General features: G+C 39.1%; 1 protein-coding gene across 9 annotated transcripts in view; it reads right to left on the bottom strand.

Moving 5' to 3' along the window:
• The window catches only part of LOC100032946 (mitogen-activated protein kinase-binding protein 1), a 118,487-nt gene extending 100,006 nt beyond the window's left edge, over positions 1 to 18,481 (bottom strand). For 7 of the 9 annotated variants that reach the window (XM_056810307.1, XM_056810309.1, XM_056810315.1 and 4 more), the window contains exons 1-2: positions 18,324 to 18,481; positions 17,564 to 17,779 (exon numbers count right to left, since the gene is read on the bottom strand). In XM_056810307.1, coding sequence (XP_056666285.1) covers positions 17,564 to 17,680 — 117 coding nt within the window. In that variant the 5' untranslated portion in view covers positions 17,681 to 17,779; positions 18,324 to 18,481. Of the gene's footprint in view, positions 1 to 17,563; positions 17,780 to 17,991; positions 18,012 to 18,323 lie in introns of those variants that run through there. The other 2 variants (XM_056810308.1, XM_056810314.1) reach the window with 2 other exon arrangements.
• Positions 18,482 to 19,151: the final 670 nt, after the last annotated feature.

Genomic DNA, 19,151 nt, shown 5'->3' with positions numbered 1-19,151 from the left:
CCTCTTAGGATTTGGACCAAAATGGCCACACAGAGAGAGAATAAGTTCAAATGAATCAATCTTGTATCTTTGCTTAGTATTCTTTCCATTCCATGGCTATAAGTAAACCTCCTTTTGTTAACTGTTGGATGATCTTTGAAGATCTTGTTTTTGTTGTATGAGACAAATATGACCTACTACATTTTGTTGCTGTTCAGTCATTTCAGCCGTGTCCAACTCTTTGGGACCCTATTTGGAATTTTCTTGGCAAAGACACTGGAATGGTTTGCTATGTTCTTCTCTAGCTATTTTTACAGATGAGGAAACTGAGGCAAACAAGGTTAAGTGACTTGCTCAAGGTCACACAGCTATTAAATGTCTGAGGCTAAATTTGAACTCAGATCTTAGCTGCAAGGCTTACTACATAAGTCTTCTCAAATTTGTTTGAATATTTTACATTCCTCATTAAGTCATATATTCTATTACATTCACATACTACAATTGTTCAATCAGCCATTCTCTAATTAATGGATACTCAACTTTCAGCTACAAAAAGATGTTACAAATATTATTTTTCCTGTAAGACTTTTCTATCTCTTTGGAGTATATATCTCTAATAGTAGTATTAAAAAAAAACAAAAAACTCTTATCTTCTGCCTTAGAATTGATACTAAGTATTGGATCTAAGGCAGAAGTGCAACAAGGGTTAAGGCAATGGGTGTTAAGGGACTTGCCCAAGGTCACACAGGAAGTATCTGAGACTACATTTGAACCCAGGTCCTCCCAATTCCAAGCCTGGTTCTCTATCCACTGAGTCAGCAGCTGTCCCCCTAACAGTAGTACTGATGAGTCAAAGGGTTTGACTATTTATCTTATTTCCAAAATACACACTGTCCTCTCTCACCATTTTCTGTGCTTTCTCATTCTTTGTTCTTGCCAATTTTCTAACTAGTGGAAGGGAAAAACCATGGACTATCAAAGGAGCTCAAAGTGGAAGGCTAAGATTATTGGATTTTTAAAAATATAACTACCACATAGATTCATCTACTTTTTGCAATTAAAAAAAAGTTCAAATCCAAGTCAACAAAAGTAAGATAAAGCCAGTGAATATGCTTCAACAGGTAGATGTTAGCACAAGTGAAATAATCATTGCTGAGCTTCAGGCAGTGGGTGTGGGTGTTGACAGAGTGAGGAGGCTCTCCTTCACCTCCATCTGCCCCTAACCTAGGCACTCATACCCTCCTCCTCCAGCTCTAGATACAATTCCCAGAAACATGAAGAAAAGGTCAAAACCCTCTCTGGAAAGGAAGTAGAACTTTATGGTGCCAGAGAACTCTATTTGAAAGTCATCAGACAAGGGCAGAGGGAGAGAACGCCCAGGGTGCTCAGACTTTCCCAGGGACCAAAGAAGCTGCTCTGAGAGCCTACCCCAAGCTTCCCACCCTTGTTTCACATCAAGGAAGTTCTCAGTCTAGCCTACTGGAGGGGAAGGAGTGTTGACAATAGCTCCTTGCTTTTTCTCTTCCCTTGATTTCAAATAGCTATTCTGTCCTTGAACAGAGTTTAAAAGTTTAAAGGTAATTCTTGAGCTTATCAATGTACAAAAACTAGTTATCAGTCCTTCACCTAAAGAGGCATGGGGAGGTCAGAATCAGAAGGCCAGAAATTCAATGTAGGCTCTGACTGCCACTCACTTGTGTAGCCTTGGACAATCCCTTAACTCTTCTAATTCCTCAACCATAAAAAGAAAAAGTTGGACAAATGACCTCTAATAATAATAAGAGCTAAAATTATTTACACAGAATGTTTTATGAAAAATACATTGAGCGATAACAAATTTTCTTTGTTAAAAAAAGATACTGTACCGATATAACATTTTGAAACTACTGGTTTATGCCAATCCCAACAAATAGAATTCTCTTCCCTACTATTTCTCCCTATTAAAATCCCACCCATCCTTCAAAGACTGTTAGTTCCTCCCCTAGAAAATATCTCCTATTAATTTTGCATAGACTTATCTATTTACAGGTTGTCTTCCCTCCATGGAAAATAAGCTATTTGAAGGCAAGAACTAATTTATTTTTGTCTGTCCCCAGTACTTATCACAGTGCCTGACACGTAATGTATGCTTATCGATTGATTGAACCACCTTTAGAGTCTTTTCCAGTCTCTCTTCTTCCTCTACCATTATCCTTGCAGAGAAATAATAATCTGTGCTACCTTGGTCTATAGATATTTATGTATGGGCCATATCTCCCCTACTAGATTGTATATTCTTTAAAAAAAAAAAAAACTTTTACCTTCTGTCTTAGTATCAATTCTAAGACAGAAGAGGGGTAAGGGCTAGGCAATCAGAATCAAGTGACTTGCCCATGCTCACACAGCTGGGAAGTCTCTGAGGCCAGATTTGAACCCAGGTCTTCCAGGCCACTTCTAGATGCTCTGTCCACTGTTCTACCTAGCTGACCCCATGTATTCTTTGAAGGCAAGAGCCATCTTCTAAATCTTTGCATTTCTCCATAATGTCAAATACCACCACCACTTTTAAAATGTATCATCCATTTAAATGTCACAACTCTTGGGAAGTAGGTAGGGCAGATATCATTATCCCCTCTTTACAGATGAGGAAACAGAGGCTGGGGCAAGGGGAATATTGGGGGGATTAAGGGGAGGGTCCTCCTCAGCTGGCAAAAGGCAGAGTTGGGGCTAGAATGCAAATCTTCAAAATCCCTAGTTAGTACTGTTATAACAAGATGGATTCCTCTCATATATGAATGATTTTTTTTTCATGTTGGGGATAACACTGGCTACTACCCTATTCCATTCTGCTCCTGGGCTTCTATAAAGTGAACTTAACTATATTGAAGAGAGAAATTCTAGAATGTCACAAATATGTGCCAGGGCCAATACTAAGGGCAGGTTTGAAAACAGGACACAGAATCACAAAACTGAGAGCTAGAAGAGACTTCAGTGGTTCTCTAGTCCAAGCCAGATCCAAAAGGAATTTCTAATACCTGACTAGAAAAGGTCCTTCACTCTATCTGAAGATCTCCAGAGAAAAGGAACCCCCCCCCCCTTTCTGGAAGTCTCTTCTACTTTGGGACAAATACATCTGTTGGGAAGTTTTTCTTGATATAAAATCTAAAATTTTTCTTTGCAATTTCTACTCGTTGCTCCCAATTCTATTATATAAGGGCAACAGAGTAAGACAAATCCTTCTTTAGCATACTTATCACATTAACCCTGAGCCTTCTCTTTTCCAAGTTAAAAACCTTCAGTTGCCTCAACTGACCCTTATATAATTTGAATTTAAGGCTTTTTGCTATCCTGGTTACCCTCCCTCTAGATGCTTTCCAGTTTATCAATACCCTTCTGAACTACCCAGAACTAAACACTATGATACTTTAGATCTGGTCTGACTACAGCAGAGTATATAAGGACTATACTTAGAAATTACATTTCTCAAAGAAGTCCAAGATGGAATTCATTTTTTAAGCTGCCACACCAAACTACGGTCAATTTGCAGTCTACTAAGTCTTTTTCAGAAAAACTGTTACTTAACCATGCCTTTCCCATCCATACTTATAATTCTGTGCCTTGTACAAAAAAATACAAATCTTTTTTGAAGATAATATATATGTGAATTATGTGTATATGCATATATACACATATGTAAATACATATGCATACATGTATACAACTATATATTTTACAACAATGATTTGCTTTGGTTTCTTCCAGACTAATGTGCATATTTCCCCACTAATACTTCAGTATGAAGGTAACTCAGGGTTCTTGAAAACTAGGCTTAACAGGTCTGATACCAAGCTAAAAAGATTTAGGAGGGTGATTTGGAGGTTCACCTATGTATTATGTGAAGGACAATCTAACTAACCAAGGGCTGATCACAAAGGGGACAAATTTTTCAGCCATGGCTGCTCATCAAGCCCGTCTACTTTGGGGAAGAAGAATCATGACTTTTTTTGGCCAAAGGATAACCCACACTAACAAAAATAACAGATCTTCCAAGTATTGAAATAAGATGCAAACTAGTGGACCAAAAAGTCAAAGTTTTGTCATCTTATTTACAAAAGCTTACTAAAGTAAATATTTGTGAAATAAAATATGAAGTGAATTATCTCCAAGTAGGTTAAACAGATTTTTTTTTTTTATCATGAAGCAGGAAGAAGACATAAATAGGAAAAATAACAAATTAAATTCCTCAACTAGCAAGCTTGTTATATTGGATATATATTTTCAACCAAATTAATTACAACTGTAAATTATAATTTAAATAATATTCATAATTATTTTTAATGAAACATTTATTTTAACGAACAATTTTAGCTTTAAATGTGAAATGGCTTGTTTGTTTTTAGGTTTTTTGCTGCCTTGTTTTTTATACCACTGTAATTTCCCTATGTCCCCTCCCTGCCCCAAATACCATTATCCAAAAAACCCTGTAACAAAGAGATATTTAAGCAAAACCAGCTGTGTCTGACAGTCTATATACCATAGTCTATAGCTGCACCTCTTTACTGAGGGGAAAGAAGAATCTCTTCTTGGAGACTGAGACTGGTCATTAGAATTAATCAGTCTGACAGTTTTTTAATGTAATTTAATGTAATTTTAATGTAATTGATCCTGATTTTTAAAAACAAAAAATAAAACATTTCATTCAGCTCAACATGAGATATAAAATACTGGGTTATGCTGATTCAGTATTCCCTTTGCTCTTCCTGTTTATTCAAAGATTGAAATACAGCTTTTTGACCTTTTTTAAAAAACCCTTACCTTCTTTCTTAGAATCAAATCTTAAGTACTAGTTCCAAGGCAAAAGAGCTTAGTAAGGGCTAGACAATTGGGTTTAAGTGACTTGCTCATGGTCATACAGCTAAGAAGTGTCTTGGGGCCAAATCTGAACCCAGAACCTCCCATTTCCAGGCCTGGATCTCTGTCCACTGAGCCACCTAGCTGCCCCCTTTCTGACTTTTTAAAATGTCATCCTCTTAATTTAATATTAGTTCAAAAGAAGGAATCATTTATTCCAATACTTATAGGTATTGCTACTAAAAATTAGATTATTATTTCAATACTTTCTGATCTATCCAGGTATTTAAAACACTTTCATGGTTTTCTCTGACAAGTTCACAGGCAAATATTTTCTGAATGGTTCACCCTTGGCCCTGCAATTTTATCCTATAGTACCTGTTGTTACAAAGAGATGTTAACCATCCTTCAACAATTAAGGTCCTAGACACTGAGAACACTGGCAAGAATACAAGCTGGAAATAGGCCACTGCTATTTACAGTCAAAAGAAAAGAAATGAGAAGATGAAAAAAAGTTGGATACAGAAGAATCCATATCAAAAAGCACAAAACTGTTATAAGCAGGGGGAGGTGGAAAGTGCCACCAAAGCAGAAGAAAGTTCCCTGGTAGTACTGAATTGATGGCAAGGAGGAGACAGGTAGATTATGATCTCCCAGAAAACATTTCCTAAGACTTCTGAGGGAAAGACCTGGGCCCAGCCACCACTGTCATGGCTCTTAAGGCAGAACACAGCCAGGAAGGCAGGAAAAGCTCTCCAAGCACCCTTCCCATACCCCCAAGCAATAGCAAATAGTCAGTAGTTCAAATGCATTCTATACCTGGCTGAGACTAGAGCAAAGGCAAACTCGTACAGCCTGGAGCTGCAGGTTTTGAGCCCAGCTCCTCCCAATCTTACTACCAGGTTCAGTCCCAAGTTCATGTTCCAAAACCAGAAGCCACCAAGGAAAGTCAGTGGCCCAGTCAGTCCCCTGAGGGGAAGCTAAGAACAGGTCCTAGTCTAAAAAGATTGACAAGGCTACTTGTCACACTGGTTGCTTTCATGCTACCCCTGGTCCTAGCCATGCTTGGTATCCTCTAGCACTTACAGATCTCCCTTTTCTGGCTTACCCTGAAGGTGAACCACAGAAGAGGCACTAAAGGAGACACACACTTCTCAGCTGGTGTGATGTCATCTAAGCAACAATTCAAACTCCCCAGAGGATCAAATTTTCTGAACACACACCTAGACCTTTCCTACAACAATCACAAAATTGCTATCCCAAATCTTTATTTGCTGTTGTGTTACCTTTCTGACTCATACATTGTGAATAAAAACTTTCCTTATCAAGGTAAGAAAAAAACTGCTGCCCTCATCCAATTCACCAGACTGTAGGAGCTGCCTCTCCTTATATTTGGTAAGTCAACTACCTGGGAGAATAGGGAAAATCTTACACCCACCTCTTAATTGCTATCACTACTTACTGGAGCAGCAACTAAAAGACAGGTAAGGAGTTGGGCAATGTAGCTTATACTCCTTTTCCTGTTCCCTGAAACCCCAACTATCAACACTCTTATCACCAATGTCCACTCTAGTTTCCTCTATGGATACTATCTGCCATTTGGACACAATTTATATGTCCATTATTAATTAAGTTAAAAAAATTAAAATGGAAGATCTCTGCTCTGTCCTGGGCACAAGCAAAACTTGATGTGAAAGAGAAGTCCAGAGAAGGAGACGGGCAGAGCAGCCTTAGCAGAGATGGATGCCCTTCCAACCTAACTACTGATGGATAGAAGAGTTTCCAATTACCACAAAAAACACCAATCATAACTTCTTTCTGTCCATATTCTTTGGACAGAGAGACAGCAACTGGTTGTGGTTTATGGTCAGCTGAAAATTACACAGTTGCACTCTGTCTGCATCAGTCTTTCCTCGTGTCCACACTCCACACTGACTAGCAGACTGCACAGTACTAGAAATGGGGCTAATAACTCAGAAAGACAAGGAACTGGGGGGTGGAGAAAACCTGTTAGAGATGAAAAATTGTGGACAAATGCTTTAAAATTATTTTTTAAACTAGTAAAAACCATCTTTTAAGAGGTAGTAAAAAGAAAAGGGGGAGTAGATTAATGGTGGTTTTTTTGAATCAGAAATTCTATCTCCTTCACCACAGAGTGATTAGGGAATCAAGTAGCATCAATATTCTGGGTTACCCATGATCTTCACACATAAGTTTGCAACTTATTCAAGTCAATTTATTTCTTGAAAATTTATCAAATTCCTATTACATACAAAACATTATTTTGGGCACTAGGGAAGATAACAAAGATTAGGTCAATTGCAGCTATCATGGAGCTTTGTCTCATAAGCAAATACAGGCCTCCTTTCCATATCTCAGGGGTTAGAGGTGTGCCACCAATTAGGAAAATCCATGTAAAATTTTTTGGTCCTCCTTTTGTATCAGAGAAAAAGTCTGATTTTTTTCTTTTTCTTTTATAGGGCACTTACAATCATCAATTGAAAAATTTGAGTTAAGTATCTGGTCATAGGCTATGTTGTAGATCAATGTTATAAAAAAAAACTACTATATGAAAAAGTGTAAGAATACAAAATATGAAATGTTTTTAAAAAATGAACCAGGGGCAGGTAGATGGCTCAGTGGACAGATAGATGGGAGGTCCTGTGTTCAAATGTGGCCTCAGATACTTCCTATGTGACCCTGGGCAAGTCACTTAACCCCAACTGCCTAACCCTTACCACTCTTCTTTGCCTTGGAACCAATATACAGTATTGATTCTAAGACAGAAGGTAAGGGTTAAAAATAAGAAAGAAACAAAATTTTAAAATGAACCAAATTTGAGGAAAATGATACTAAACATATTGTATGTGTAACAAGACATTTAAAAAAAATAACCTTTGAATTCCCCACTAGTACTCATATTAGCCTGTGGCATCTCAATTCTTTTGCTACATATTTAATTTTAAGAAAAAATATTATATAGCTGTTCATATATGTTATTAAACAGTTAAATATATACTATACAGATATTATATATAACAGTATATTCATTTTAGGCATTTATGAGTTACTAAACTTTTTAAGCTCTCTACATTTCCATTCTGTGTATTATCCACTGGCTTTTGCATTCTTTTTGCAATTTTTTTTCATTATTTTAACTTTAAAAAAGAAATTGCATTCATTTACAGGATTAAAAAAAATTAAATATGATAATATTATATAGTACTATATGTATATTTTATGCATTTCTGAGTTTCTAAACTTTTTCTGTCCCTGCTGGCCTTCACATTTCCACAAAACTCTCTCCATATTTCCATTTAATTTCTTATGTGATGTATCAAAACCATGATGGGAAAAGTCATGATGTAGAAGGGATACCTGTAATATTCATGTAATACTAATATGCCAATAATATATAAGGGCACTGAAAAGTGCAAATGAAGTATTAGGTAAGATCTGAGGAGTACAGAAAAACTCAAAGCTAACCTTTTCTTCCTCTTATCCCTTATAGCTGTGTTGGCAAACCTATGGCACACATGCTGGAGAGGGCTGCTCCCCTCCTCCCCTCACCTGAGGACATTTCTCACAAGACCAGCTCCTCCGCCAAGCAGAAGTTGTGACTAATTCCAATATGGTCATTTGGGTCCCTAGAAATTCAGATCTCATAGAGGAAAAGTGGGAACCTGGTCAGGGCACTTAAAGATAGGCAGATTAGTCTAATGAATTCAAATATGAAGTTATTTTCTATGTTATCAGCCCTCTTCAATAAAACCCAGTGGTTCCTTCCTATATTCAGGATCAAATATAACATCCTCTCATTGACATTTAAGCTCCTTGATACATTTTAAATCTCCTTCCCTTCATATCCTTTTTTTTTTGCCTCTGTCAAGATAGGATTAACTCCCCCCTGCCCATTTTTAGATTTAATCACCAGAATCATACATACCCCACTTACACTTGAGTGGGAGAGGTCTGTGACCTACGTGTGCAATAGTGGGTGACAAATCAGAATTGACTGACTACCCCCTGGGCAGTCCTAAGCAAAGCTTTAGCTGTAATTGATACACAGAAAATGGAAGGAAGTCACAGGAAGTGACGAAAAGGAATGGTCTTTAAAAATGAGAAGAACTTCTTGTGAAGTTGTCTTTGGCCTTGAACTTGATCTTGAAGGAGCTCAGCTTGAGACCTCAGACTGCTCTGGGATTTTTTTTCCTAGAACTATCACATGGTGTGAGTGAAAAAGGCTGACTCGTTTCCTGGATTTTTCTGAAGGGACTAGCCTCAGGAGAGGCATCCCCTCTTGTGAGAGGCTTCGTGCATCCTTGGGTCCTCCACTCAAGGCTGAGACCCCTCTAGCTAAGGACTAATTAGCCCTGCCTGGGTTGGGCCAGGGGCTGGAGCAAAAAACTTAGTATGTAGGTTAGATATCTTACCCTATTCCTTATCTGATTTTCTTACTTTCACTCTTTCTATTATTTTATAAATTGCTAAAAAAAGTCATTTTGGAATTGATTAAATTCCTGGTGACCCTATTCTTAAATAATCTAGTTCAACCTTTTATATTAACCCCTTACATTCTGGCCCTTACACCTCCAAATCTTAACCTGTCTTAGAATCAGTACTATCAGTTCTAAGCCAGAAGAGTGGTAAGGGCCTACTGTATCCATTGAGCCACCTAGATACCCCCATTCAAATCTTCTTTCAAGTCTTCAAATCTTCCTATATTCTACATACTCTACAATACAGTGACAACAGTCTACTCGATGCTCCTCACACACTTCAGCTCTCTTCTCTATCCTTGTGCACTGACTGTCTCTGCTTGCCTATAATACTCTCCCTTCGCACCTCCACTTCTTGATATCCTTGGCTTCCTTTAATATCCATCTCAAACACTGTCTTCTGCAAGAGGCCTTCCCTGTCTCCTAAGCCACTCAAGCCTTCTTTTACTCTGTATATATTGTGCATTTACCTTTTCATTTACATGCTGTTTTCCCCATTAGAATATAATCTCCTTGAAGGCAGGGACTCTTTCTGAAATTTTGCCTTTCTCTGTATCCCCTAGAGCTTAGCACAGTGCCTGATAAGTGTTTAATAAATGCTTGTTGACTGACTGATATTCAATTCTAGAAATACATGGGAGACTTCAGCATCAAGTATATTATCAAAATTTCTCAGAAAGAGGACTGCAAGACCAGAACTTGGTCATGGACCATCACAAAAGACCACTCTAAGATCTCCAACTGAAGTGCATCAGCTAGAAATGAAAGGAACAGGGGACACAAATAATACAACACTCAACTTAATTCCAGCCTTGTAGGAAGCTAAGTGTTAGCAAGGCAAATACAGTAACTAACAGAATAGAAAATTCTTGCCTCTATAGCAATTTGAAGGGAAAGTAAGTATTATAGAAGTTCTCTCTAAAATGGGAGGGATAGAATTTATTGTTTAGATGGAGAAGTGACGTTAACCAATATCCTGGGCATATTCTTTAAATGTCCTTCAATACCAAAGGAAAATGTTATGGCCTCTCCGGTAATGAAGATCTTGCTGATACAATCACTGACAAAAAGTAAACCAAGACTTGGAAAATCTGAACATTTGCACATACCAATCCTATGGACCCATACAAGATCCTGTTTCACACATTCACAACACTTTTTTAAGAGAGAGAGGTGAGAAGGTTGGGGCTAGAATAAAAAATAATATGCATATTTCTTAGGTTTTCCCCTAATATCTGACTCTGAAACATCACAGTGTTTTGATTTGGGGCTATGTTAGTAGAACTTAAGCTCTGGCAGGTTCTACAAAGCTGGAAAGGATTAGTACAAGTACAATGATGGACCTTAGAAACCTACTAAATTTAGAGGATATCATTAGCAGACCAAATGACAAATTTTTCTAGCACCTTAACTAATAAAGCCTAAATTGTAAAGAGGTTATAATCTGCTGCTATGGAAGGAATAAACATGTCAATGAGTTCATAAAACTAAACATTAGTTAGGCAGCTGGAGTCTTTTTTTTTAACCTTTACTTTCTGTCACAGTATCAATTCTAAGACAAAAGAGTGGCAAGGAGTAGGCAGAGTTAAGTGACTTGTCCAGGGTCACACAGCTAGGAAGTATCTGAGGTCAGATTTTAACCCAGGTCCTCCTGTCTTCAAGGCTGAAGCTCTGTCCATTATGCTCCCTAGCCACCCCACAAAGTCTCAATAAACACAAATGTAACTGCAAACTTCCAAAAATGACAATCCACAACAACTCTAATCCTATGTCCAAAATGCTAGTAACTATTAAGTACTATTTAGGAAAGAGATGAAGAATCTAGAAATGCCCAGTGACATATTATGGCATCTGAAAAAATAGTGCATAGGGCAAGTGACTGAGCAATCAAATTCAAAATGCTGTAAGCACTTTATTTTTTCTATCATGATTACTGTCTAAATATGAAGTGAAAACAAAATGTACTCTATGAACAGAAATAAAGACAAGGTCTCTTAGAAAGTTGTTTTGAATTAATACTGTCCTGAATTTCAGGCCTTCAGCAGTTTTCCAAACAAAAGTAGGGGAAACAGCAGTAAGTCCAGTTTTGGGCTAAGAGGAGAAGGTATAGAGATCAATATAGAGCCATATCAGCTAATATTTTCATGAGTTAGAATATGAGAATGTAGGTAGAGTTACCTAGTGGGAGAGAGAAATATTGATGTTCACCCTGAAGATATTAGGAATCTCTCAACAGAAACAAAACAGAGACAGAAACTGACCCAAAGCATTTGTTCTAATTTACAATGGGGATTTTGGAAAATAGCAGGGCTGTTAATTCCTACTGTGGTAAAAGCCAGCAGACCAGGGAAGGTTTTGTAAGCCAATTTGGGACTCTACATGCCTGTGCTATTTTAGGCAGTAGAGGAAAAGGTACTAGGTTCCAATCAAAGAAAGAAACTCCCAACTCTGCTGCAATTCTTTCCAAAGGCTAATAAAAACATCAATTAAGATTCCAGGAGACAATCTCCATTTTATAATATTTGTTCTGAAGATCTTATTACATTCTACAAATAAGTGTTTCATTATTTCACTGACCCAGTAAAGCAAACATACATTTAGAGATAAAAAAAAAATTCAGAAAGGGCTTGCCCAAGGTAGCACACAGAAGAAATACAGGATAAGAGCTGTTGGTAACTGTGTCCCTTGATTTAGTCAATTGAGCATGGGAATGGGCCGCCAGTGTTTGACACAGAAAAGAATCAGGATAGTGAGAATTGAACTTGACGGTAGAAATTATTTCAGAGTTCCTTATTCCTATTCCCCACAGAAAGCTTCTGCTAACTTATTAAAGCTCCCAGAGCCAGGATTGAATCTAAGGCATTTGAAGTCAAACGTTTAGACTAAGAGTTCTTAATCTGGGATTAGCTGATATTTTTCAGAGGATTTGTAAACCTGGATGAGAAAAAAATTACATCTTTATTTTCGCTTTCCTTTTAGTTTCCTATGAGTCTTATGTATTTTATTTTATGTATTTAAAAACAATTGAGGGGAAGGGGGAAAGGAATAAGCATTAAAGGCCTACTCTGTGTCAGGAACTATGTAAAGTACTTAACAAATATTATTTGATACTCACAACAACCCTGTGAAGTACTTGCTATTGTCCCTAATTTACAGCTGAGGAAACTAAGGTAGTCAGAGGTAAAGTGACTTGCCTTGGACAACAAACTAGATTAGAACTTGGGTCTTGTCACCTAGGTGCTTCAGAGAAGGGGTTTAGAAGTGTCACCAGACAAAAGAGGTCTATGACACCAAAAAAGTTAATAACTTTTGCTTAAAGAGCCATCACTGACATTGGAGTTTCCAGGGTAATTACAATAATGTCCTATTAGACAAATGCCAAAGAGCCACATTGTGGTGTAAAGAAAGAGTGTTGGGCCTGAAGTCAGATGACCTAGTTAAATCTTATTACTAACATTTACTAGCTGTATAACCAATCAAGACACTTAATTCCTCTGAGCTGGAGATTCTTCATCTACAAAATGAAGCTGTTGGACTCACTGATCTTTAAGGCCAGCTCTAAGTTCCAGCTCTAAATCCATGAGTATTATTACTTTCTGGGGTTGGTTTTAGGATTAGAACTAGACAACATACATAAAAGTGCTTTGCAAAGTCTAAAGTATTATATAGTAGCATTCTGATACCTCATAGATGACACAAAATTGATATAAGATCCTCAAAAAGAGAAAGATGACACAATACTGCTGTAAGATGCTCAAAAAGGATAAAGAACTCCAATTAGGGACCTGGGTGATAAACTAGTAACATGCAGAGTCCTGCCATCCAGATAGATGTCAAGGGCTTTGAAGATTAGAAAGCTTCTATCCCCACAAAGCAATCAGATTCTAGAGTCTCCTTAACTAGTTATACATAGGAAATAATAAATATTCAGTAACAACCTAAATAAAAATATTTCAACCTTTCTTCTCTATGCAACCCACAAAGATTCATGAAGATGTGACTAAGCTTCAATACTACCCTATAACTCTGGGGAAATTAATACATAATGAAAAGGTAAGGTTTGGAAACATAAGACTTTAAGGGGAATTACTTAATTTTCTTACTTAATTTTCCTATCTCCAGGAGGAATAGCATTTAATCCCAGCCAGATTAATAGGTTGTTTTTTTTTTTAAACACACTGTTTTCCTCTGTATACTCTACAGTGCCTAACCCTAACAATTTGAATGTAATAGTCAATAAATCTGTTCAAGTAAATAATGTCCTACAGACATTTAAAACTCATTACATACAAAAGTAAGCTCATCATCTTCCACACTAAACAAACATTCTTAGTCAATTTTTTTATGATCATCAATAACTACACAATAGCTCCTTTTGGTTCACATTCTTGAATAATCATTTTGGTTCCTATATCCAAACTACATGAATGTGTGTAGCCCTTTCTCTGGAATACTTCTTGAGCCCCCTTTCTATTTTTATAGCTAGTACTCTAAGCCAATTTTTAATCATTTTACACCTAGATTAGGGGAGGGGGGAAAAGTCTTCTATCGATCTCCCTTTCCTCAATTACCATTTTTTATCATATCATACAAAGGGCCATGCATTCATTGTCCTCAATTCCTTATTTTCACTAGAGTCAAAAGTAGTTACAAAAAGTCTCGTGCAGGCCAGCAGTCTATATATTTATATGCACAATATAAATCAAAATTCCAGTTTCTACTTGTCTAGACATGTATGCAAAGTATTTCTAATGTGCAATAAAATGGCAATGAGGGTCATCAAAAAGAGGGTTTCTAATCACTGCCCTATTGAAATTGAAATGCTTCACATTGTTGGAAAGGCCTAGAAGAGTCCTCTATTCCATAGCCCCTTAATTCTTCCCCACAATAGTTCCAACAACTTCATTTTTCCATCACTCTCCTATCTCAATGCTTCTCTCCTCCCAAACTGATGTTATTCTCTTCCTACAACTTATTTGTTATGCCCTCTGTTCTGTACATGGCCTTCCCCTTTTCCTGGAATACTCTCCCCACATTTGTCTATCAACCAATGTCCTTTATCTCCACAAAACTTTATTCAAAATTCACCTCTTCTTGAATAACCTTGTCATGATTAATACTAACTTCTTTAGTGTATTTTCCTTAGTATCCCTTAAACCTATGCAATATATCATTTGCATTTATTGACACAACTAATCCATCTAAAGAACATTTTTATAAAGTTTCTCTAATGCATTCTACCTTCTTAACTAAAATAGAAGCCCTGAGGATGGGGACTGCTAGATCTTCTATTCCTTTTGTAATTCTCTCCAGTGTCTAATACTGTGCAAGACATACAGTGTAGGTACCCATATTTTGATTGAGTCCAGGTAGCTTAATAGATAATTTAACTATTATTATTTAACTATAAATTTAATTAATGGAATATCAAAGCCTTCAGTTCTAATCTGTAATAAAATAACAATTCAGAAACTATGAAAACTTTTCAACTTTCAGCAGCTTTTAGAGAATCCACAAAGGCTTCTCTAGAATGGAGTCATTGCTTGGCATCTCAGCTTTCTGATAAAAAAAAAAACAAAACCCTAAGATGATAATGTCGTCTTTACTCAATTGCAGGTAGCAATATTTATTCTCTCTTCTGTTGAATTCTGAAGGTCCAGGGATTAGAAAAGATTCCCTGGTTGGATATGCTTCCAAAGTAGAATATTACAATCAAGTTTCAAATAAAGTAAATCCCCAGATTCTGCTAGAGGTAGGATAAATCCAACAGGAGAAAAATCCCTATCACAATGGCAATTCTGTTCATTGCTAGTTTTTACCTACTAGTGGGCTGATAGTATTTTTTTAATTGAAAATTTTTATTTAATTAATTTAGAATATTTTTCCATGGTTACGTGATTCATGTTTTCCCTCCCCTCCTCCCGCCTACTCCCGTTGGGTTTTATATGTTATTTTCATATTATTCATATTATTGATGTTTGCACTAGGGTGATCATTTAGCATCTACATCACCAATCATATCCCCATCAACTCCATGTGATCAAGCAGTTGTTTTTCTTCTGTGTTTCTACTTGGTGGGCTGATAGTAATAAGATAAGCCCACATGGAAAACAGTAGCTTTCCTTCATTATTAATTTCAAAGCCATTTAAAATGCTAAAAATGCCTATTGTCACTGAGTTACCAGAGAAGCAATACATGAATTGTTTATTCTTTCTCATCCTGAAAAGATGACAGTATAGGGCCCAATTATACCCATTTTTAATTCTATTGCAGAATTAATCCCACAAACACCACTGGAGTTCCTCCAGCAGTCAGTGACCACGAAAACCTAATGATACTATCAGGATAGTTTCACAAGTTCCATATTTCAGAAACTGAATAATCCATCATGAGGTTTTATAGGCAATTTTTTTTTAAAAAGGCCTTAAGGAACTGCCTGAGCTGAAAGGCTATTTCTTATCCTCAAAACAGCTGATGGGCCCTTGTCTTTAGGAATACAGTCACACAAAACAGCTGCTATTTCTTTAGACACTAAAGACCTTTCCTAGAATCCCTACTCACTTAGATTGCTGCCTCACCCTTTTTGGTCAAAGGTACATAAACTTTACTAAAGTTTTTCCATCATCACATAGCTCCAGGTCAGGGAAAGTTATAAGATGGTTTCTATATTCCTGTTTTGAAATATGATTTTACAAGATCTGTATTAATAATTCTCTTCTTGAACCAGAAAGCTGCAACTTCCACATAGCCTTCTAACTTCCAGGGCAAAAATGGAGCCAGCACCACCCTACTTGTTGACTAAGCTCCCTTTATAAACGCTTCCAAATTCCACCATTATCAGTCATCACAAACAAGTCAGAAACACATTTAAGTTGATCATTTCCAAGCTACCTGCCAAGGAGCTATACCTGCATTTCTAAGAATAACTCAACATTCATAAAATCTAATCTAAACAATTAAGCAAACAAGATAATAAAACCATAGAACTAGAGCTAGAAGGGACCTTGGAGGCCATCTAAACCAATTCCTTCAATTTACAGATAAAGAAACTGAGACTTAAGGAAGTATAACTGATTTGGTGAAAGGTCTCACAAGTAGAGTCAGGATCAAATCTATATTTATATTGATCATAGCAAACTCCACTAGAGGGGCACACATCCCCAAAACTACAGCTGTACAGAAACTTGGGGTCAGTCTCAATCCAGGGCAGTTCCTTCACTAAAATACACAGAAAGGCTGTTTACCACTGACTGAGTCCAAGTAAGGATCTCCTGAGGCACAGGGATCTGAACAGAGCTCTCTTAAAAACTCCACCACAGTGGATAGTGAAACATTAAATCACTGGCTGCCAGATTTGCTCAGATTTGCTGCCAGATACAGGCAAAGCAATAAAATGTAACTGTTTCAATCGCCTTTCCCAGTAGCAATCCTTTACCTGTTTTGTTTACAGGCCTAATAAAACAAAAAAATCTAATCTGATCCTGTGGAAACGAAGTTCCGGTTTCCTTCAAGAATCAAACTTCACTCTACTTTGACATTCCCGAGATTGTGGAGTTCAGCAAATGTGTACAGCAAGTGAACCAGAACTCAAAACAAAATGAAAACGGAGAAAAGAAATAGAAAGGACTAACTTCATTGTTTAATTCCTAGGATCCTTTTATAGTAACAAATGATAGCCATTCTGAATGCTCCCTCCTCTCCCTCCAGGCTTTGAAATGAAATAATTATTACATTTTGCCAGTAGGTACCAAGGAGCTACTACTAATTTCTGATGGATCAACCCCATTAAGCCAGCACTTCCGGAAAAACCAGGCAGACCTCTTAACATTTTCTTTTTCTTCCTAATTTCTAATGAAAGCAGAGCAGTTAGCATAAATAAATTTGCCTAATGTCCTGGAGTTGGCTTCCTAGGAGAACACCTGAAAGCCAAGCCAAACCCCTAAGCTAAATTTTTTCATAATCCTTTTCCTGATGCTACGAATTTTCACGAGCTAGTCAACAATCCGCAGGGAGCATTAGTCACAATTTAGTTTCTAAAAGGCATACAAGCTACGACTATCCCCTCCCAGGAAGGGAAACTGAGTCACCGCAGGAAAAGTAGCTTACCCAAGCACAATCAATCTATAGCGAGGCTATGACTGGAAATCAGGAAGCCTTATTCCCACTTATCTACTCTGATCTCTTAAGTGTCAGTCTCCAGGACCCCTCCCCCTATGCTCTCCTTCCAACCCCCAGAAACGGAACCAAACCTCACCTTGGTGCTGATGTCCTCCCTTCGGTTACCGGCCTTGCTCTTGCGCAGTTTTATGGATGGAGACCTGAGCAGGTTCTTGATCCGGCTGGTTATGGTGGAGCCTTCCACAGACATCATGGTGAGGGATCCCCGAAAGGTGCAGGGCCTCAGGCGGATCCCCTGCTTCGGCACGGGCTCCTTACTCCATGGGGTCCTCCGATCTGCCCCAGCACCGACCTACATGGGCGGGGGTCGCTGCATCAGTCGGGCCCCGGCCCCTCGCTCTGCAGTTACCTCCACGCTACATTCCTGCGTCCCCTCCCCCTCACACGGGCCCCACGGGATCCTAACACCTCCAGGAATGAGAATAAGAAAGGAAAGGGGGAAAATCCCGAAAACCGGGGGTGGGGTGGCAAAACGTCAGGCCCACTCATCTATCCGTGCCATACCTGGGAAGGGAGCGGGTAGGACTACCCCGGCGGGAGCCAGAATGTTCCCATGGCAACCCGCGGTAAGGGTAGGGGGTAGGAGTAGGAGGGGCGGGTGGTGAGCGCAGAGTTGAAGGGACCAACCAAGCCAGCCGGGACAGTTCGGAGACCCCTGTCCCAGCTCCGGCCGCTTCTCGCCTCGGTCTCCAGCCCCCATTCCTTCCCCCACTACCCTAACCCCGGTCCAGCCCCTTCTCCGCCTCCTTTCCCTTGACTTCTCCAGAAATCCCCGGCCTCCAGTCAGCACCCTGACACACTCCTACATAGAACCCCGCTCCGGGGCCCCGCCTCACCAGCCCCAGGAGTCGGACACAGTCCCGTTCGCAGGTCCCTCGGGCATCGCGCTCGTAACTCCAGCTTCGCCGCAACTGCGGCTACAGGCAGCTATGGAGGCACGGACGGCTCAAAACGCGAATGAAGGCTGAGGACGCGACTTGGTCCCCGGGGGAGGGGCCGTCGGAAAGGAGGCGGGGCAGAGAGAGATAGGGGAGGGGCCGTCGGAAAGGAGGCAGGGCAGAGAGAGAGAGAGAGAGAGAGAGAGAGAGAAAGAGAGAGAGAGAGAGAGAGAGAGTTGAAGGTAGAGATTTAGGCTTGAAAGGGCGGAGCTGAGAGACGTAAATAAGTCCTGTGCCGTCCGGATGCCTTCTCTTATTTTACAGGGAAGGAAACTAGACTTTACCAGAGAGAAGTAGGTAGACACGTTTGGGATCTGAGCACAAGGCTACAAGATATATCATCCACGCCGTGCTGGTTGCTGAGGTCAGTTTGCTTTACACATAGGACTCGCTTTGACTCTCACCCAACCCACAACCCGCGGAGAACGCCACGCTTGGAGGGGCAAAACTGGTCACTAGACGCGAAATACGCTGAAACTGGGCGTCCAGTGGCCAAAGGAAGGAGGTTCTTGAAGTCCGTGGCTTCTGGTTGGGGGTGGGGTGGGGGATAGGAGGAGGTTGGAAGGGGACTTGCGGCAAATGTAGGGCGATCAATCTTAGCGGGAACGAAGGAATTTTGCACCCCATGCGTCAGGGCGGCAGCTTTGTCCCTGCGATTTAAAAGGGAGTCTCTGTTCAGTTGGGGATTCCGTGTTGGGGCAAAACTTTCGGGCCTGTAGTAGATGA

Source organism: Monodelphis domestica, chromosome 1 (assembly GCF_027887165.1).
Source record: "Monodelphis domestica isolate mMonDom1 chromosome 1, mMonDom1.pri, whole genome shotgun sequence".
In the NCBI taxonomy this organism is placed as follows: Eukaryota; Metazoa; Chordata; class Mammalia; order Didelphimorphia; family Didelphidae; genus Monodelphis; species Monodelphis domestica.
The sequence above is the reverse complement of the archived record's forward strand: the minus strand, read 5'-3'. Positions and strand labels throughout refer to the sequence as shown.